Source organism: Nesoenas mayeri (genome assembly GCF_963082525.1).
Source record: "Nesoenas mayeri genome assembly, chromosome: 4".
NCBI lineage: Eukaryota > Metazoa > Chordata > Aves > Columbiformes > Columbidae > Nesoenas > Nesoenas mayeri.
The window spans coordinates 34,353,533-34,375,292 of NC_137540.1; the positions used below are offsets into that span (position 1 = coordinate 34,353,533).

Here is a 21,760-nt window from a genome sequence, read left to right on the forward strand (position 1 = left end):
TTGTTGCTTGGCTTATGTTGTAGTGTGTTTATTGTAATTTTGGCTCTTGATTTAACCCATCTATAAAGTTGTTCGTGTTTTTTGGTGGTGGTTTTTTTTTTTTTTTAAATGAGACACTTTTAGTAAAAGTCAGCAAGGTAATAGCTTTTTCCTCTGGAACATATTTTTATTTTTAGAATAAGCCATTATTAGGGAGATGTTTTGCACTATTTAGGTCCCTTGACCCTTCTTATCTTGTTGAAAAATCTAGCCTTAGTAATCTTTTAGTATTAGACTGCTTTGTTGCATGGATTCTTTGGTAAATAGATTAATATCTGGGTCTTGTGACTGTATTAATCTTGCTCTGCTGCTTAGGTTTGTTGAGGGATTTCTGGTAATTAGGACGTCTTTGTGCTTGGTCTCAAAACAGTTACTGTGTTTTCCTGGGATTCTGATGGTGAAGTAGGAAACAGTGGAGACAACCAGATGTATTAGCAGTAAGAGGTTATTTGATTACTTTTGCTTTCCATGTTGTATAAAAGGCTTATAAATATTTCAGTAGTTTTTGTACGATACTGACCTGAAACAGCACTTTCTAAACATATTAACTGTGGGATTCGATGTTTATATGTTTGTGTAGGAGATCTTAAAAACCAAACAAAACCACAAAAAAATCCAACTACAGGCTATTTCTTAAAGTGCAGGCATTTTATTGCATCTTCTGTTAACTTCACTATGGGTACTTGTAAACTGTGAGCTACTGCTAGGCTAAATCAAGTATTTTGACAATGTCAAAATGTATTTCTCCAGTAACACAGTTCTTTAATGGTGTCCAGGGCTTTGGACAATCACATGGCATCACTACTTGCTGTGAAATTTGTACTTACCAAAAGAGCTTATTTGATTTGCTTCCTCATGCCTTTCATTAATATGACATTCTGAATAAAACTGTTGAGGCCAGAACCAGGTACCAAGAGGCAAATTTGGCAAAAATGGAATATTTATTGTCAAGAAATCTATTAAGTGTATGTTGCAAGTCTGTTTCGGCATACCTCTTCTGATTAATTAATTTCCAAAACTTTACTGTTGCTTCAAACTATTTTAGGATGCTTCTTAGTACCAAATGAATTGCAAATACAAGAAGCCTTTGTTTGTTTTACACAGTGCTACTTTGTCAGAATTTGTTTGTTCTTTGGATAAACCGTCAACCCATAAACCTTTTTCCATATGTGATTTATGTTGATTTTTTAGTAAAGCAAGTATTCGCCAACAAAACACGTTCCAGGAGTTAATCTGGATGCGTGAGCCATCCCAGTGTTGTGTGTGCATTCCAAGCTTCAGAGACTTTCCTCTGCTGGCTTGAGGTCAGAAATAAAACTTGGTAGTAGTTGTATTAAGCACTCAAACAGCAGGCTGTTCAAATGAACGAAATGCCATTAACCAGAAGGGCAACGAGAGCATTTTTTAATTTTAATTTGCTTAAGAGAATGAGATTACAGCCAGAAAATTGTCTTGTCAGCCAGCCAGATATTGACTTATTGGTCTTTCATTGCCAAATGTTCAGGCTTCTCCAGCTCACCCTCCAAGCCCTCTGCCAGCTTGCTATTAGAGCCAGGAGTGAAAGCCTGGGCTAGTCCTTTCCTGTTTGTTGGGCAAAATATTACCCACCAGAGATCTAAGTGTTATTTTTTACTAGATCTGAGAATTTGGATAAACTGTATTTGCTGGAAAACTAACAAAACTGAGTTGTTTTCTTTTCTTTTTGAGGTCACCTTTTATTCGGAGGCAATATAAAAGTATATTTATAAATTGGAAGTGAGCAGGGTGCTCTGATTTGCTAACGTACAACTCACTTTTTAACTGTACTAAGGGGAACTTGGTATTAAATATTAACTTTAATTTAGAAAGCCTGGGAAAGCTGAAGTTCTGTCTCAGGTCACTTGTGTTGGTATGAAGTACTTGGCAGGTTTTTTAATTTTTAAAAATAAGTTATTCTGTGAGCATAAAGAACATGTGTGAATATTTGCATTTTCAAGTGTTTGTTCCCAACTTGTGCCTTCTGTGTGCTTCCCAGCCCTTTAGCTTGTTGCTTCCAGTTTCTTTGCATTTATTGATTTCTTTCCTTCCTGTTCTAGACCTTCCATGCTGTCAAATCAGTTTAAAACCAGCTAGTGGGCTTGTAAGTGTTGAAAATTGAGACAGGTTGGGTACAAAAGCCTGCCTTCTTCAGTCGAAAGAATAAATGTGTTGAAATAAAAGATAGGGTCCTTGATTCACCTGTTTTATATGTAGCTTTGAAAAACTAGTACTTTGTGTCAACTTTAGTTCTTACTATTTCTTTTTTCCGAATTACCTTTCAACTTTTGTTAGATGAGGTTTGCAATTTTAGTCAGTTCCTGTAAAGCTGTTAGCATAGTACTGACTTTTTTTTCTGCCAGGGCATAAAATCAATCTTAAAACAAATTTTTCTTTGCTGATAAACCTTTATAATGCCACTCAAATTACTTCTGTAAAATTATTTTTTTTAGTCTTCTTAAAAAAGTTGAAAAAGATGATTTATAAGTAAATTTTGAAAAGTCTCTGTGAAATCAGGCCTGCTGCAATTCAACTAGTTTGTTACTGGGACTTGTGATTTCTTCTTCAGGTACGTCTCTGGATCAGTGTTGAATACAGTATTTGTTTTCCTTCCCTTGTGCCTTGGGCATTCGAAATCACTTGCAGCAAAAATAAGACCAGTTGGCCTTACATAAACTCCCATAGTTACCAAGTGAGATGATACCGATACCTCAAGTTGCTCAGCTATTGCCAAAGCCCAACAAGGAGAAATACCTAAGGATCTGTTATACGACGACATTACTGCTCAAAAAAAACCCCTAAACCTTTATTCCTCTGTTCAAAACGTAAAATTGATGTAATTAATTACCAAAGCACTTAATATGTGTGAAGTAACTCCAGGAAGCTCTATTCCATAGCACAGTACAAGATGACATGTAGACTTCTTACAGTAGCCTGAGTGTAGTGTTGTGTTGTCATGTCCCTGCACCCTCACTCTTGTGACCATTCCCCCAAATGCCAAAGGAGCCTCCTCCCCATACCCTTGCCATCTCCATGATATACTTAAGGATACGTTGTTGACCCCAAGCTAACTGGAGTTACCAAGTGGTTCACTGAAGGGCAAATACTCTTTGCATACACTTCCATAGCCAACTGTGCTCCCTGCATGCAGTGTGCATGACTGTAACCTTAACCGAGTAAATAGCTAACCTCTAATAGCCAGTCTCTTACTTCTTACTCAGCTTGTACCTTCTGTAAGTTCACAGGGCAGGTTAATAATTTTAGGGAGTATGCGCTCTTGCATTCAATCTTGAGTTCAGACTTCTTTCACGTGCCATTGGAAAGAAAATCAAGATCTCCTTGGAAGGAAACTGCTTTGTAATTTCAGGTTATGTGGGTAGGAATCCATGACTTCTTCATGTACTAAAATGAATATGTAGTATTTCAGTGCTTGCACAAAGGGAGTGCAAGTCAATAGCAATAAAATACAGAACTGACCTCTGGGTGAGACAACTGTATAGAGCCAGCTAAATCATGACTGGAGCATTGGAGAATCTTCTCTGGCAAAACCTGCCGTGGACACTTAAGGAGCAACTGTCTGTGTGTGTCAGCATGGTCTTTCATCTATATAGTACCCACCTAAGCAAAGCTGGCAGAAGAGAGCACATAGTACAAGTGCTGCATCACTTCATATCTATCTCGCAATCCTAAAACAATCTCTGGGAGGCTGAATAAAGGCCTTCCCAGTTCTCCAGGACAGAATTTCAATTTAGCAGGGGGAGCCAAGGACACTAGTGAGTACAGGTTTCCCCAAAGCTCATGCTTTTTCAAGGCAAGTTTTGGGCCACTGTATGTACTAAATGGAAGTGAGCAATTAGGATTTGTCCAAAGTGAAGTGAAGGTGTTAAGTGAACTGCAGATACGTTTAATCTGTTGCTTGTGACAGTGAGCCGCAGGCAAATCGTGCTTTGTTTCTAGTCAGTTCAGTTGTGGAAGAATGAATCTCAAAGATAAGCAGTGCAGTCTTGGTGTTCTGCAGTCAAAGGATGGAAGGAAAGAAAGCTGTGGGATCTCCTATTTGAGAAGAGCCATAAAGTATTTATAAAATTTTCAAGAAAATCATTGCATTGTTGATTGTTTTCATAGGCATATCCAGCGCATGTGTACTTGTTCTAGAGCTGCTGGCTGCTTCCCATACCTTCACAAGTGCCAAAAAACTTTAGTTAAAAGCACAGCTGGAAGCTACATAGAACTTTTACCAGATTTTGCAGGATTTGGCTGGCCATATAACGTGTGGGGCTTTGGAGCTGCTGCTGTATTTGTTCAGTCTTTTTCTAGTATCTGAGACTGCCAAGAGAGGTGACAATTTCTTTCTTCCCTTGGTAGTTTTTTAGAGCTCTTTGCCCTGTAGCAGCTGCTTTGTGGTCTCTGATTTGTTTTTATGCTGGCCATCAACCATGTGTCTGCTTGTTGTGGCTAAATGCTAGTATTAGTGAAAATATAGAAGGTAATGTAGTAGAAATGTAATGAACTGATTTCTTTGAATTAAGGATGAGGAGAAAAGCAAGTGGTGGACATATTTGCCATTCTACAGCTATTGCTAGGTTCACGAAGGAGCAAATAACCTCAGATCTTCATGAAAAAGTGAAACTGGTGAAATGTGTCAAAAATGCTGGTGAGGGCAGGAAGACAAAGCAACTAAAGTGACAAGTTAGGAACTTCATTTGGCAGGAGTGCATGGGTCCTGTGTGTAGAAACAATGACTTTATAATCTGAAACCACTATAGTTGCATCACCTGTTGCCGATGAAGTGTTTACAGTCTGACTACTGTTTCCTGGACTAGACAGTTTGCCTGAGGCAACTAACCATTTTCAGATTAAATAGATAAAATCTGACAGATGAGGCACTCTTTGATATGTTGGACACTAGAAATAATAATCATAATCTGTGTTAAATGTAGCCGAGGATGTTGTTTTAAAAGGAGAGTCTCAGCCCTTACAGGCTTCCCTGTCAGTAGGTGTCTGGATTACAGGTGCTGTGATGATCTTTCGAAGAGAGGTCAGGTCCTGCTGGATGCTTTGGTTGAGTTGCAGCACTGTGTGGAGGCAGCAAGCACGCTCTGAGGAACACTTGTGATGATGCAGGGATGGTGTGAGTAACTCCTGAGCTATGTTTCTAGACCTGGGGGCAGCGAACAGGATGCAGTGACACTAGTTTTGATCCGGCTCTGTTGCTCCTGAGGTGATTCCCTATGGATCTGCCTTCTGCATATCAGTCTCCAGGGTTTCTGTAGCTTATTTCATCAGCAGAGAAGTACTGTCTAAGTGTATGGAGAGTGCTGTGGGTACCGTCAGGCTCCTGACTTAATGAGCCCTTCCCAGTGGGGTTGGAGAGGAGAAACAGTAATTAGCTGTACTGGTACCAGCACAAGGCCAGTAGAGGCCAAAGCTAATAACAAGGCTGCCTGGGTCTCCGTTCTTGTGCTGAACACCACAGGTGTGGTGTCCTCCTGCCTCGCCCTCCCAGCCCTGTGTGGCATGGGAGCCAATTTACCTCAGTCACTGTGCCCAGCCTTTGTAGGAGTCCTTTGCTTTTAGTCATGCTGTCACTAATCATCCCTCTTCCTCTGTGCTCAAAGCTCAGGGGCACTCATGAGCGTGCTGCAGCTGCAGGTCCCATTGGGTGATCCTGGAAGAAGCCCCCTGGCTACCGCATGGCTCCTGGAGGAGACGGCAGTGCTTCTGCATGGGTCTCCCATTTCTTGTCATCCAGCATCATCCCAGGCCATTGTATCTTCAGGAAATGTTCCGTGCTGTTTGAAATCGTGTTTGTCACTCGTATGTTCTTGTGCCAGACTCAGGAAAAGGAATGGGAAGGTGTTTGTCTCTTTTTCAGGTTTTAGGACATTTTAGATCTGTGGAAGCAGGTAATTAATGTTGGTCATATTCCTTAGTATGCTCTTTGCAATGCTTAGATACTGATATGGTGCTCAAACCTGTTTAGAGTTTGGTTTCTAGTAGCATTGCAAGGGCTTCTGTGGGGCACCCATGGGGGAGGTCACACCTATTGTACCTCTGAGTTCTTTGGGGAGGAGTGCAATGTTTCAGTGCTGTGCTTTAGCTGAGCTCTGCTTGGAGTTGCTTTTAGTGTTAAAAGAAAAAAGGGAGTTGTCAGATTGGGTGGTAAGTTGCTAACCTAGGAGATAAGCAGTAATCTCTAATGAGGAATGTGCGTGCTTTTAATGTCCAATTTCGAAGTTGAAACACGTGATTTTAAGCTGCTGTGAAGGTATGCATTCAGTACTTAAGAACAAATGTTGCTTGCTCATCAGCTGAGAAGTGGTATCTTGTTAAGATTTGGTAAATTGGCTGTCATATGATCAGTCTAAATTAGTTTGCAAAACAACCAGTAAGCTTTTCCACTTAAAGGCTTGCTTTAAAAGTTTGTAAATAATGATGCTTAAGTTCTGGCCAAAATACTCTTGTTATGAAACCAAGGGCATGTATTTTATTTTACACAAGCAATTTCAGTGTTCTATCTCTAACCAGTTTTTAACTTACACTAAGCAAAGCATGCGACATATGGTACCACTCTGGAAAGACTATGGAGGCTGAAAAACCTGTTTCCCTTTAATATGGGTTGGATTAAGATTGTGAGAGACTGCCTGCTGCTGTCCTGTGGACAGGGTGTTTGTGTGTCTGTGTGTTTGGTTTTTCCATCCCACAGCACTTGCTGTTGGTCCTTTGGCAGCCGCACCACCCACTGACCTGTAAATGTTTGTGTCTGTTGGGGCCAGTGGGGGCAAAGAAACTAGTGTAACACATGCAGAGACATACTTGAACTTAAGGTAAATAAATTAAAAAAAACCAGTTGTGACTGACAGCTAGATATCTCATCAGCAGTAGTTAGAAATTAAACTCTAGTTCAGTAGTCAGTTCATAGACCATCTGCAAGCAGTCACTGCTACTGGATTGCCTTGTGTTCTTAACTACGAATCCCTTGGCCACAGATAAATTCTTAGTAGTATTCCTGTCTCTTTACAGTTGTTGGTACAGTTACTGAACAAAAAATACAGAGCCAGCCAGGTCAGGTAATAGAGTAAACAGTATTTCCTCTTTCTAGTCTTTTCAGAATCTCTTGTGTGTGGGTGATAGTGAAAATCACTTCTATATGATTGGCTCTGTAACCTGTGATACAAATGCAGTGTTTAAGGCACAGAATTGGAGATTCAACAAAGACTATAGGTGTTACATCTCGATCTTGATCTTGTCTGCTGTGCAGAAGTGAATTTAAATCTGATGCATCTCTCCAGCATGTGTGATGAAAGGGATTTCAAAAAGCTGAGAAGGAGCCATATAGAGCTGCTAATGGGGGATATTAAAGAAAAGGGCGTTTCCAGGTTCTCTGAGTATTGTTTGACAATAGAGATGAACGAGTCTGAGTGCCTTGTTCCCTTCAGAAGGGATTTTTTTAGGGACTGGCAGAGCGTTCCAGTGAAGTTTCACCATGTGAATTCTCTCTTATATTCTTTAAGCTTCAGCACTGTTCCTGGTGATTTTCCCTTGTGGGTGCAGTGCCAGGTAAGGCTGAGTCAAGAGAGCAGTGATTCGTTCCGTTGTCTGAAGCTGCTCTGTGTCACTTCAGTCTAAACAGGCAGAGGCAGAGCAGATGGGCTGAAGCCAGCTCATCCGCCTGCTCTGCCACCAAGCCACGGTGGTCCCGTGTGCCCTCTGTGCCAGGACAGCCTCACGTGGGCTGGCTGCGGGTATGTGCGTGACCTCTGCTCCTTGGACTTGGACCATTAAAGGGTTTGAGCATTAGCCTGAGTCAAAGAGGAGGTGGCTCTGGCAAGGGGTTTGGCTCACTGAGAGCATCTGGTGTTCTCCCGGTGCCTGAAAGTCCAACCCATTTGGCAATGGAAAGCTGTTATTATTATAAAGTTTGGTTTTTTCTCCATATGGTGGTACTCAGAGCTGCATTTAGGTTGCAGGGTGGTGACTTGAGAGGGGCCATGCTTCACTACCACCATAAGCCTACAGGTGCTTCACCTCTGTAGGTGTTTCTCCATTTGACTTGAAAATTTCTTTCTTGGGTGGTGTTCCGCTTCTAAGTGTGCAGAAATCTGCTCAAGTCAGATCAGAGCTCATCTGAGAGATGGTAATTGATTCATCCCCAAGTGATATTTTAAAAAGACAAGACAACAAAAATCCCTCAGCTCCTTTTCAGAATCCTACCATTGTTCATAGGAAGAAAAAACAAACAAAACCGCAAACAAACAAACCACAGCCAAAACCACAGGAAAAACAAGATAAAAATTCGAAGTTATTAAATGCAGCTTCTGTTTCAGGAAATAGCTGAACTAATAAGTTTAGGCTTTGCGGTTATTTTGTGGAAAGTACTTTAGCATTTTGCTATCATTTGCCTCATTTGCAAAGCACGGTAAACCCAGGTCTGGGAGGATGTGATCACTAGCAGCTTCTGAGCTGAATTTTTGGATGAGGATTGATTTGACATGCAGATACTTCACTCTGATCATTTGCATGATAGTCTGGGAATAATTTTAGTATGACCTACTGTTGACACTTCGAGTAAGATTAATTTCTGTTGGAAAAAATGCTCTGAAATATGCTGCTGTAAATTCAGCTGCTCAAAAAAAAATATATGAACACGATTCATTCCTATCTCCTTTTAAAGCATGAAATCAAACTATAAAGCTTTTGTTTAAAGTATAAGCTGAACTCTGAGGATTTGTTTGTTTCAATGTGGGAAAAATTGTATGTGTCTAAATGAATCTTTAAACGAAGCATAAAGTTTAAGTGCATGAATATAAAAGAGGTATATTGGGGTATAAACCTTTGAAAACAGTTGGGGTGTAATCCCCCCACTTTTATGGTATCTGCTTTTTTTGATTCATAAATGTAAAGCAGCTGAGTAACGTGTTTTTTCTTAAATGAAAACTGTCCAAAGCAAAAAGGAACGCTGCAGTTATACTGCAGCTAATACTCACTGTTGCCTCTGTGATTGGAAAGGCCAACTTTATTTTTGTTTTGTTTGTTTTGTGTTTTTGCTTTGGTTGGTTGTAAGCCAGTGATATAAAATTGTTGTAGCCCAGCCATAGAAAATAACTCGCTGTATTTTCTTTTGATTATAGTACTACTGAGATATTTCTGTTGCGAGTTCTGGCAGAGCGCAGTTTCCAACGCATGCTGGTTTCTTTTGTTTCTGGATGTGAGTTGTCATGGTAGTAAGGCAGCGAGCTGCAGCACAGAGCTCCTCACCGCTCACCCTGGGTCACAGGGGCTGTTTGCAACAAGTCACCCCTGGAGGGGGTGAGTGGGGGCTTCTGGAAAATCCCACTTTACAAAGTGGAGGTGGCCCTGTGCTCTGGCTGATTCTGGAAATTAGCATGTTGCTGGCTGGGTTGGGATGAAATTGTTCTTGGGAGCTGATTTTTCTCAAACCAGAGTGTGAGGTTTGTGTTTCTGGGTTGGTGTATGTTGCCTTTTTTTTTTTTTTTTCCCTTCTTTATTTGCTTGGCAAGGGAGAAATGCAACAAGCAGAGGGGGGAGTGTGGTGATGTTCAGCACTTGGGATGGTGCTGAAAGACCCCCCTGGTGATTTATTGCCAGGCTTCTCTGTCCGAAAGGCACTATGAGGCCAATTCCAAGGTCTTCTTTTAACAAGGTATTCCTGAGAAGTTAGATGAAATCTGGGCAGTTGTTACAGCTTTCAGATGCAGGCAGAAGATTACCAGTGATTGTGCAGAGGTGGCTTACCAGGTTATCCCTTCATCAGCTAAACAACATTGCTGCCTTAGCCTGTTAGTAAATTTACAAAGCTTGTTGGCAACGGAAAGTTTACAGTGTTCACACGAATAGCTATTGCAGATCAGTTGACAAATTACAGCTCTTTAGTATTACTGCAACTTATTTGCTTGTGATTTGGAATGGCTGCCCCATTTAACAAATCTGTTATGCTGTGAAGTCAAGTATATACTACAAAGCATATATCACAGGGATTTTTTAAAATAACATTTTAATGATCATTTGAAGAAGAAATACTGTTTAGCTGTGGTTACCACTTGGCTATGATGTTGAAGTATTGTGACCTAGGCTTTACAGAAATTGAGATTTTTCAGAAAATGGGTTGTTCTTGCCCACTACAAGGAAAAGTGTATGAAAATTTAATCTAGGCCAAGACTGGAGAGGTGTTCTTCCTGCATGGTGGTTTGTCCAACTTGCTTAGTTATGCCTAAATTGTCTAGACTACAGTCCTTGTGCTTAATCTAGTACAATGGATATTAACTACTAGCTGCTTTGAAACCTGTAGGCTAATTAAGCACTCTAAAACCCTACCAACAGAAAAACATATATGAGAATCATTGTATCTTAATCTTGCTCTGACAGCTCTTGGGGAATCCTCTAAGCACAGCTGACTGCTAATCCAATTTTTAGTAGGCAAACCTACCTGATACAAAGTGGTTGCCTTTTCTTGGCCACCTTGGTAGCTCTTCCTGATGTTGTTCTCTAGGCTGAGGTCCTTCAAAATGCTTCTGTCATTACAACTTTGTACCAACTACGAGTTTCTTTTTTTTCTGTTTACTCCAGGACCTTTGTGTATAACTTAATTTCCCTGTTGCCTTCTTTGTTCCTGATTTTCTTCAAACAGTTTTGTTATTTAAAAGCTGCCAATCATTATAGTCCACTCTATTTGGATAAACTTATATAAAACTTGTCTCTGTTACAGGAAGTTGTTTAAAAATAAGTCACACTGTATTTAATAGCTAATATATTTGTTAGTCCAAGATTGATTTTTATTTAGGAGGATATTGAGTCTTATTCCATATAGCTAATGGAGAACATGAGACCAATAACAGATTGTCTCAAAACAATTCAAGTCTCTCCTTAGCATTGCTAAAAAAAAGGGCAAAACTCCCTGGGAACTGGCATAACTCTGCAACAAAATATGTGAATGTTTGTGTAATGAATGTGAAAATGGATAGAAAATGGATAGAACAGGTTTAATACAAGCTTCCAACAGTTAGCTATAAATATTGAAAAGGCATGAAAAGGCAATTATATATATTTTTAATGGTGAATAACTTTAAGTGCCTTTCATAATTATGGACTGTGCAGTCAGTAGGAGAGATCTTTTGTAGTGCAACTGTTTTGTTTGCATTTGGACATGCAACCAACGTTTGGATTTTCGACTACAGAACTTAGGCTTTTGTATTAAGCATTTAATTGTCTGACTTAAAAGAGTCTGGAAAGCAGAAAAGAAATGCATGGTGCTACCCTGTAATTTCCTATGCTCATTAGTTTCTTCACTGACTTCTATGAAATGGCAGGCTTTAATTTCCCATCTACCCTTTCCACGTTTATACTCCTCTTATGGGATGATTATAATAATGAATGTCTTAATTTCTTTACTTTATTCTGCTAAAAGCTTTATGACCAGCAGGATATGTTGAATTGATTGTGTTAATCTTGAGCCCATGTTAGAAGTCTGTTAGTATGGGTGGGTCATTAAAAACGAGTTGGAAGGTTCATACATTTGAGCAGGTTCTGCTGGCAAGATTGAAAACAAAAACCTATTTATATTATTATATGTAAATCTGTGAGGCATTAAGTGGAAGTAGAGGTTTTTAACCCACTTCTCGCTGAAAAAAAAATCAAAAATAAACATGTAATTGTCTTTTGAGGGAAGCTTATTTAAAAAGAAAATAATTCACAAAACAAGCAAAATAAATTTGAAAGACAGGAAGGCTGATTTAAATATCCTGTTGAAACATCTTGTTTCTCCACAACTATTTTACTGCTATCCTATGGTGTTTTTCCAGACTCTGACTTTGAGGCAGTAATGCAGTTGAAGTCTTTGGAGAAGCATATTTTTGTTCTGTACTGAGACAACTCCCAGTGAAGGCAAACCAGGAAAATGGCATTTCTCCTTTTTCTTTATGAGGTTTTGGAGTTTTTCTGATTAGCTTCATGTGTGGGTACTTCAGTTCCAGATGAAAAATGTCTATTCTTCTTGTTTCTAATCCAGTCTAAAAATTCCACCCATAACCCAGAAAAACTGTCCCCACCCTCCCCACAGTGGAGCTGAAAACGACAATTTTTGTGTGTCAACAAGTCTTAACAAGATCAATGCAATTTCCCTGCTCCTTTCCCACTGCCTGGCTGAAGCAGAGGAAGTGCAGAGACATGGGTTGACTTTATGGCCTGTAAACTGCCTTTCTGATGAAGGCCGATTCCCAAGCTTAGTTGTGCCTGGTTGCTGTGGAATGATGTTTTGTCATAAATTTCTTGAAATACAATACACGTTAGTTGAGACAAATTCATACAGACTTAAAATGATAAAACTTTTTAGAACTTCAGTGGCTGCTAACACATTTGGCTGAAGTTCAGATAACTAAGGTGGCATTTTATGGCTCTAACAGACCTTTAAATTCAGAAGTTGCCTTTAAATCCCAGTCACCTGTTTAAGGTACGAGTAACAAGATATTTGTTTTTAGAAACTCCTCAGTTTCAAATTGTCTCCTCATTATATTGGAGAGCTGTGGTTTTGAGGTAAGCCAAGCTACTGCCTGCAGCAGGCATTTTATGGGAAGGTAGACTAGGCTGGTGGGTGGCAAACTACGGACCGCAAAGCTATTCTACTACAGTCAGTTGTATTTTTACCCATGTTACTGGCATTGCTCCCCAGCTGTCCCCAATACTACTTGTTCTTGCTTCCCACCCCTCCACTTTCTAAATTTTTCCTATGCCAAAAAAGAAAAAGAAGAAATGATCGTGGCAAATGTGCTGTGATGGATGATACTTGTCAGAGCATCTCTGCTGAGCTGAGTCCCCTTGAATCAGTGTCATGAATTTTGAGTTTCCAGACTTGCAGCTTGTCTGGGAGCTGGTGGTGCTGCTGCTTGGGAAGGAGAGGGCTGTGTCGGGCTCAATGGTGACTGGGTAGGTCTGGTTGTTCTTGGCAGGAAAACAGGAGTCCTACGGGAGTAGAGAAGAGCAAATGGGATCTGAAACGGGGCTAAATGTGGTTGATGAACAGGATAAGAACTTCTTCAATCCTATTGTGAGATATTTGGGGAGAGTAGCGTCACCTGATTGTGTAGGCTTTCTGTTTGAAGAATCAGACTTCAATATTGAAAATTTTGAGTTTGGTGAAAAGAAGTGCTAATTGGTTGTTATGCAAAACTGATAGACTGAGCTTTGCATCCTGGACTATGCTTAGAAACTGAATGTATTAAGAATTTTCAGTTTTATTCTGTGTTCAGGAATGAACTTTTAATAGTCTTAGCTTACAATTTTTTATATACTTCAAAATAGACTGATATAAATGGAATAGTTGTTTCAGGTTAATTTGCACAAGTAGATTATGTAATTATTAATCCTTATAATACGGACCATGGGATTTCATTCACAAAAGTATGAATTCTGGGCTATTTGACATGTAGTTTAACTTAAATATTTAATTTATGTCTGTCTATCTGCCAATTCAGCATCGAGTCAATAAATTGTTTCCTATAACTTTGGCTTTAGTTTTTTTTTTGTTTAAGCTACAGATCTCTGTGTATACTAGGAAGAATGGCTTTCAGAAAAATGCTGTGGTAGCTTATAGTGAAGTTAAAAGGAATAATGGATTTTAAATTGTGGTGTAATAGATTGGATTCTGGCAGGCTTCCCACGTGGCAGCCCCACCACTGGAATATGAAGGTCCTGGTGTAAGAAAAAAATGTCAAAAATCTGGAATACAAAACAAATACTTCCTTTTAATCTCTGCAACAAATTAGTCTTGTTATGGCTCCCTGATAAGTCCATGCATACCTGGGCATGCTCATGCACAGCAACTGTGAGAGTGTTTAGAAGCTGGAGGTGAAGATGAATTCTTCATCTTCACACATGCATGGAAAGGATTTTGGTATCAGTAATACTGGATATTTTTGTCATTGTGTAAGTCTTTTTTTGGTGCTTTTGCTCCTGTCTTTTGGCAGCATAATATTTGCAAGTTGTGAACTCACCCTTGCTTGGGGTAAGGTCTTACCTTAGGAGATAGGTTTGGCTGGGGTAACTGATGTGGCTTCTCCTCGCAACTGCGCTGCCTTTCCTTCAGAGGTTGCTGTCTCTGAAGACAGTAACTTGTACCATCTCCTGAGCTGCTGTTGGTGAGAGCCTGGGAGCAGACACGTCACCTCTGTGCACATGGAAACTTCTGTTTAAGCTAGAAGTGTTTGATGTTGCTATAGTCGATTCTATTTCTTTTGGCAATGCTGGCACTGCTTTGGCCTCGGTGAGCCAGCACAGGCAGCCAGGCAGGCAGGTCCTAAATCAATGCTAGAGGAAAAATGAAAATATAAATGCTTGGTATAGCTACTGAAGTGGCTGAGGGTCAAAGGATTTCAAGTGTTGGATGCAAGAAGAAAAGGGAAAAAGACAGGATCCTGCTGCTATAAAGAAAGAGAAGCAGTTATTTCAGCAACCTGCATTTGGATTGTGGCTTCATTGGCTGACAAGGAGGAAAAACTTGGCATTGCTGCTCTTGTTAGTGTATCATGATTTCGGAAAAAAAAGCGCATTACAATACTTAAAGAGAAAAGGCAGGTTCCACTTCGAGCTACAATAATTGTTTAATCAGTCATAGAAATGACAGCTTTCTCCTATCCTGCCAGCGGTTTTGCCGTCTGTTTAAACCTGTCGAAGACTTTGAGGTGCCACCTTTCCCCGACTGCACGAGCTGTTGCCTCCATGACTCCAGCACTGGACCTCATGGGTCTTGTGCTACCAGCAGAGAGACTGGAAGTTCTGTCCCCACCAGCGTGTGCTCCTCCTGGGGCCAGGGAGGTGACAGAAGCGCAAGAGGGAGGGGCCGGGAGGGACCTCCCGTTTTCATAACAGTGAAACCTGGGCTTGGGGTGGGGTGTGGAGCTGCCAGGTGTGACAGGGAGCAGGGACACCCACCTGCCTCCCCCATCACCCTGGGACCTTGGCCTTCCATGGTGTGTGCTGCTGGTGCTTGGCTGAATGTGAGCTGAAAATGGTTTAACAAAGATCAGCCTTTCAAAGCCTGTCAGCTCGGCAGGCAGATCTTTTTCAGCCTAAGGTGGGTATCAGGTGCTTTGAAAAGATCCTTGTTTTCTTTCTTCATCCAAGACAGTGAATTAAGGAATTAGCTTGTATTTAATTTTTACCCTTTGATTTAAAATAAACCAAACTATTATAAGATGAAAGCTTCTTTCCGCTTGTTTGCCACTTCACAGAAATGAGTGAATTTCTCCCTAAGAGAGCAGTGAATTTCTCAGCACAGCGTTTTGCTTTTTAACTGTGGCAAGGAGGAATAGTTGAGTCTGTAGCTTCATACCTCAATGCAAACCAGGGCTAAAACCAGGGTAAGTCTGATTTTTAGAGAGGTTTAACTTTTCAGTCCAAAGTAGCAACTTTTCATGTCTTTATCACTCTACTAAAGTAAAAAATTCTTTGTTATGCTAGTATGAATTTGAGTTCAACATTCTGGTTTGGTTTTGTCTGGTTTGTGTAACTGGCATTGGCAAATATGTTTGAAACACAAAAGAAATGGATAGAAATATCTAGGCATAAGCATGCAGATTTTTATTAGAATGGAGAGCAGAGGTAAGGTTGCATACTGTGTTTCTACAGATCTAATTGAAGTTGAACTGGGTTAAAACCTGAGTTTTGTTTCAAAGTATAGTCAGCTGAGCCAGCTGACACTACGGAAATAAACATATTGAGAAATAACACAGTCAAATTTCGGGCTGCTCCACACACAACAACCCAAGCATATGACTTAGCTTATGGTATAAATTTAAGTGTAGATTAGATTTCAGTCTTTTAGCCTTCATTTAAATAAAAAAATGATTTAAGAACTGTGCTAATTTGTGCTTCAGATTTAATTTTCGATTTTGGAGATTCCACTGAGATGTTTTGTCAAGCTTTTGACACAATCTTTGTGTTGAACTAGATTCTCGTAGGAGACCAGCTGAGCCTTTGTATTGCTTTTGCAGTTGTCTTGTCTTTATTAAATGCTGCTGCATGGGTAAAACTGGAAAGCAGAAAGTTGTTGGTTTCTCTGTGCTTTTGCATAAATAGTCCTTGCTGTAGCAGAGTATTTAACCAGTTATACTGGTGATGATTAGCTTTGCTCTTCCTGATTTTTAGAAACTGTTATAACATTACATTTTTTAATATAAAAGGAGAAACTGCCTGGAAAGGACTTTTTCTGAAGTTTTGATGGCTCAGTCTGCCACCTTGTGGTAATTTGAGTATATGTACGCTAAAAACAGCCGCCAAAAAAGCATTAGACTGCTGCTGTCACCTGCATCTATATTCATTGGGTTAGTTAGAGGTGGCTTTCAGGGACACTGCAAGCTAGCAGAAGCGCTTGTGTAAGTCACAGTGGGATTGACTTTAGCTGCTGCTTTAAGATTTTGCTCAACTGGCTGGTATAAATCACATAGGCAGGCTGTCTTCTTATTGAAAGACTAAGTTCTTTTCCTGAGAATTGTATAATTTTACGTTTTTGTCAAGTGCCTAAAATATAAAAATTAAAAACTTTCATAACTTACATGCCTTAGCTTATGTGTGCATGCATTATTTCAGTGAAATGGCTTTTATTAAACCACTGTTTTAAGCATTCAGAATCTGTTCAGGATTTTTACAACACTTGGCACAAGTATTTCTGAAGGACTCTTGCATTCCATTAATTCACTTTTAATTAAGAAGTTGAAGCAGCTATTTATATGTTTGATAATGGATATGTTTGCTAAGTAAGCAAAGCGTAGTTTTTCCTGAGATAAATGGAAAACTGAGGAGGCCTAATGACAATAACTTGATATGCTGATTTTCTGTTTGTTTATTTTCAAATTGTTTTTCTGCTCCTTAATGCTGCAGATTGACTGGAAGTGTGCAGTGCCTACTGACAATATATGAAAATATATTCAGCCATTTTGACTCTCCTGTAGTTCTCTGTACCTTGCACCGTTATGTAGGGTTTAATTGAAACAATGATGCTGGTTGTTACTCCAAGTTCAATGCCAAACTTCTGGTGGTAGAGGGAGCTCTTTCATGCTAGACACCCTCTGGAAAGGTACAGTTTAAAGAACGGGCTGCAACACACTTCTCAGGAACAGTTGGCTGACATAATGCCAGTGCACATTAGCTGCAGTGTTATAGTGACTATTGGCTTTGATAGGATCCCACTGCCTAGAACAGCAATTTTTCTAGCTGTTTTTTTGCAAATCAAAAGAAACAACTTAGTTCTCTTAATTCTCTCTGTGATGAGATGTCTTCAATGTTGTCTTCCCTGTGTTGCTGAAGCTAGCAACTGTGGTGGAAGCACAAGTAAAGATTTGCCTGGTGTTTTTTTTTCTTTCTGCCCGCTCCCTTCTTTTAGATCTCACAGTAGAGATTTGAGAGGCAAGGAGCTCCCCCATCTGCAGTTCCTGGTGTGGGGATCTATGGGATGTTGCGTTTGCAAATACCTGACAACTGTGCTTATATTTTAAAAACTGATTATTTTTAACTGTTCATTAAACTTACCTTGTCTGTTGCTTGTGAAACTGGTTGGAATTTACTCTTCAATTGTTAAATGCATTCCTCCACATTTGAGTCACTTCAGCTGCATTTCTCAAGAAACATGGCTTGTGTTCTTTACTGCTTTGTACATCTGCAGGCTTCGTCACTAGGTTTGTGACACCCAGCAGTTTTGGAAACCAAATGTCCATGAATCCCTTTTACCATGCACTTCCACTTTTAGATCTGTGAATCCCTGTAAGCCAGAATCTTTAATGGCTCTTTATTCATCTGTGAATCCTTTGTCGCACATGAAATGTGTGCGGCTCAAGGGAAACCTCAGTGCAAGCTGGTGGCAGAGGATTATTCTCCTTCTGTTCGGTGTCTGCTTGTTGTTAGACTCGGTTGCTGGAAATACAGCAGCACCTTCTGGCCTGGCTCTTTTCTGTGTAATCCACTGCTACGGGCATCTGATCCCCAGTGGTCTGCTCCCAGCTTCCCACAAAACACAAAACAAACAGACAAAAAAACAACCACCAAAAGTGAAAAGGCAAGCGAGTAGTATTTTCTCTTCAAAGCCTTCTACGTGTAAGGTCCCTCCATCCCAAACCATGCATAATTACTTTTGTCATTGGTATGTCCTCTGCTCCTTACAGGACGACCAAAGCCTCTAGAGGGCAAGAGAACAGAAGGACGAGAATAGAAGTGAAATCGCAGCATTTTGGCTTGTGCATTTCTTCCACTTTTCAAACTGAGTATTTGCCTTTTTCTTCCAGTGGGAGAAAAAAGGTGTTCTTTTTGATAATGAATGAAAGACATCTTTTGGGTCTTACCCGTAGAGTTTAACTCCTGATATATTTTTGTGATTTGTACCATGGTTTAACTATGTACAGTAATGTTTCTATGCTTGATGTATTTAACTAGGTTTTATTTTTTATTTTTCATCATTAAATTCAGGTTCTCTGTGTGACATCAGTCCTAATGTCTTCGCTCCACTACCACATAGAATCATTTCGGTTGAAAGAGACCCTCAGGATAATCAAGTCCAAACATAACCTAACTCTCACACTAAAATGTGGCATTCTTTCTTGGTGTCTGAAAACGGAAGTATTTCTGCACTTCATGGTTGATTTTTAATACACAAATATTTCAGTGTTTTCAAGTCTTTCATAGGCTTATAGCTTTTATACATTCCATTACTTGAAAGCATCTTTCAGGTTTTGAGAGTGGTATTGGTGTTAGTTTATTCTCAAATTTGTCAGCCTCAGCCAGTGGTTGTGAGCCACTGCTCTGATTTTCATTGAATTATGGATCATATGATTTCTCTTAACTAGCATGTTTTAAAAAATGGATGATGAAACAGCATAAAATTAATGATCCAAAGTTAAATCACCCTATAAGTTGTGGTCTGCACTCTTCAGTGCTGTAGTGATTTTAAGTATAACATTAGTAAAGTGTCTAGACTGACATTAGTGTTTCCATAGTTGCATCTTAGGAAGTTTTGATCTTGAATATTGTTTTCGTGTCTTTGTTAATGTTGTTTTGTGAGCTGGATGTTGGAGGTCCACAGCAGTTAAATGTAAATAAGATTATGATTTTTTTTTAATTATCTCGTGCCAATAATCTTCTGTTCATGCCAACTTTTTCTGTTATTTAAGCTTGTGGTTTACCTTCTAGTTGAAGAGGACACACTTTTATAAATATTTATGTACAATGGGGTGGGTTTTTTTAGACTGTTTTGTACTTTTTTCCTTTTCCCTTGAATATGAAAAGACTGATTTCCATGAGCTTGCTTTACAAAATAAATGAAGGTTTTGGGGTTCATTGGCAGTGGGAAGCAGGACAATGGTGGCTGCAATTCTGGCCCAGGCTTGTTGCCTGGACATGAGTAATGACAGCAAAAGCAAAAAAGTATCTGTGTTTGTATTTGTCAATGTTGACATGCCATCATGCTTCCCCATGTCAGGTTCCAATGTACAACCAGAGGTATTCTTGCAAATTTTAACCTCCTGTAAATGCGTTATTTCAAATGTTCCTCCTGCCCCTATTAGGAGAGCTCTGGGTGCTTTGCAAAAACAGTGTTTTAGCGGCTTGTACCAAACCGAGAATCCTAATAATGTTTTTCTTACGTTTGTAGGATTTGGAGATTGTGTATTCCTATTTACATGGAATGGAAGCCTTGTCTAATCTGAGAGAGCATCAGCTAAGGTATGATACTTTTATCACTGAAAGCATTTATATGTTAGTGGACTAACAAAGCAAAGGAACCATAGGTTTGGTAACTATACACTACTCTTGTGTACTTTACCTCAAACTCAAAAGTTGACCCACTGTATCTATTTCTTCCCTTCTTTATTTTCCTGGAAGTTTCTCCTTGTATTGTGCATATGTGTGTCCTTATTTGTTTCTTCTGATTTCTGTGATGTTTGTGTTTGTTTTCTTTTCAGACTTTGTGTCTAGATACGTCACAGTTTCTTTTCAGCATTGTGTCTAATGCTTTACATAAAGAGTAAAAATTCCAATCCTGAATGAAAGTCTGTGTATAGTCTAAATCATCTGTGTAATATAATAATCATGACAGCAGAATCTGGTATTCAGTTTTTGTTTCAGTTTGTGCTTGCTTTCATGTGGAAGTTTTAGACAAATTATGTACTGCAAATGATACTTGGTAAAAAATTACTGATAATTGTCACCCACATATTTTTTAGTTGAAATACTTCATGAAGCAAATCAATTAAGTAAAAAACTTCCAGATGAACTTCTGATTTTTTCTAGAAGACTTGTGCTTGTTTGATTTTTAAGTAATTTTTTCAATTGTCCTCACGTAAACATATTGCAGCAAAGGTTTCTAAGGGTATTTGGACATCAGTGTGAGGCTGGCAGATACATAAGAAGGCAAGCACATCTCCTGTATGTTCTACAGGGAGAGAGGGTGAATTACTGTGATTTTGCATCCTGGTGTTTGCCAACATTTGCCACATCTGAAGATGCTGAAGCGACTTGGAACTTGATTAATACTCATTTAGGTTTTAACTTCTGGCCTCTTGCTTTGTTATTCTGTAAAGGTCCACATTTGCAAGCCAATATTCTGTAATTTGGAGAAAATAAAATGTGGGGTTTTTGTTGTCCAAAAGCACTCAAGGCATTTTGCAATGTGCATGTTGACTTCAAAGCAGTCTCTGGAATTACTTCTGCTTTGGAAGGAGGCCACGATCACATTCAGTTAAAGTATTTTGTGTTATGCTATTACATGCAAGACTTTTAGCACGTCAAGTTTTGCATAGTTGGAGTTGAACTGATGCTAACTTGTTTACAAAGATCCAAGTGTGCACATATGGTTGCGTGGTATGTTGATGTGTGCTTCTTGGCTTCCTGTGCAGAATGAGGTTCTTGCTGAGGAATGTGTGGAACTCACTCTCCCAGCACAGTGAATTCCTAGAAGAGAGCTTCTGTTTGCAGTACCATACATGGAAAAGGCTGGGCTCCCAGCAGATGCGGGACAGAAAGATTTATAGTAGCCTTAAAGATACAGTATTTCTTGTGGCAATGGGATGCCACAGAAACGTCTGAGATGCGTTAAAAAGTAGTGTATTAAATATAGCCCCTAGTAGTGAATAATGTACCGTACGACTTGCTGATTATTTAATGTATTACATTCGTTTAGGAAGCAGACAAATATCACATTCGAGCAAAAATTAGACCCCAATATTGACCAGAACTAATTCAGTTTTTCAAAAATTTGAGGAAGCAATCTAGCTGGTGCTACTTGGTCATCACTGCAATTGTTAGCTGTTCCAGTTTAACATAAGAATTCAAACACTTGGCTGCCTTCTGTAAGAGGCATTTTCTCCCCTATTACTGTCCTAGTAATGGGACTGAAACGCTGTGAAACTCGGACAGTGTCAGTGGTGAACTTGCGTGACTTTATCAAGAATGTGCTTCCTTTGCTCTCAGTTCAGAGGGGAACAAAACTTGGCTTGTTAAAGTGATTCCGTTTCCTATAAACCCTTCTCTTAGATGGCCCATTGCCCAGTGTTGTTTCAGACCATCAAAGCACAGAATATCCTTGAGCAGTATTTTAATTTTTAAATCTGACTGCTTGCAGTGACTTTCCTTCTGGTATCTTCTCACCAGTACCCTTGTGTCCACTCTCCCCTTCCCCTCTCAAAACAGAGGATTATGGAGAGAAGATGAG

General features: G+C 39.6%; 1 protein-coding gene across 1 annotated transcript in view; it reads left to right on the plus strand.

The window, feature by feature from the left end:
* RAPGEF2 (Rap guanine nucleotide exchange factor 2) overlaps nt 1-21,760 on the plus strand; it is a gene marked incomplete at both ends in the record, with an annotated part of 183,911 nt that overhangs the window by 39,340 nt on the left and 122,811 nt on the right. The window contains one exon of the mRNA XM_080343363.1: nt 19,703-19,773. Coding sequence (XP_080199489.1) covers nt 19,703-19,773 — 71 coding nt within the window. The remainder of the gene's footprint in view (nt 1-19,702; nt 19,774-21,760) is intronic.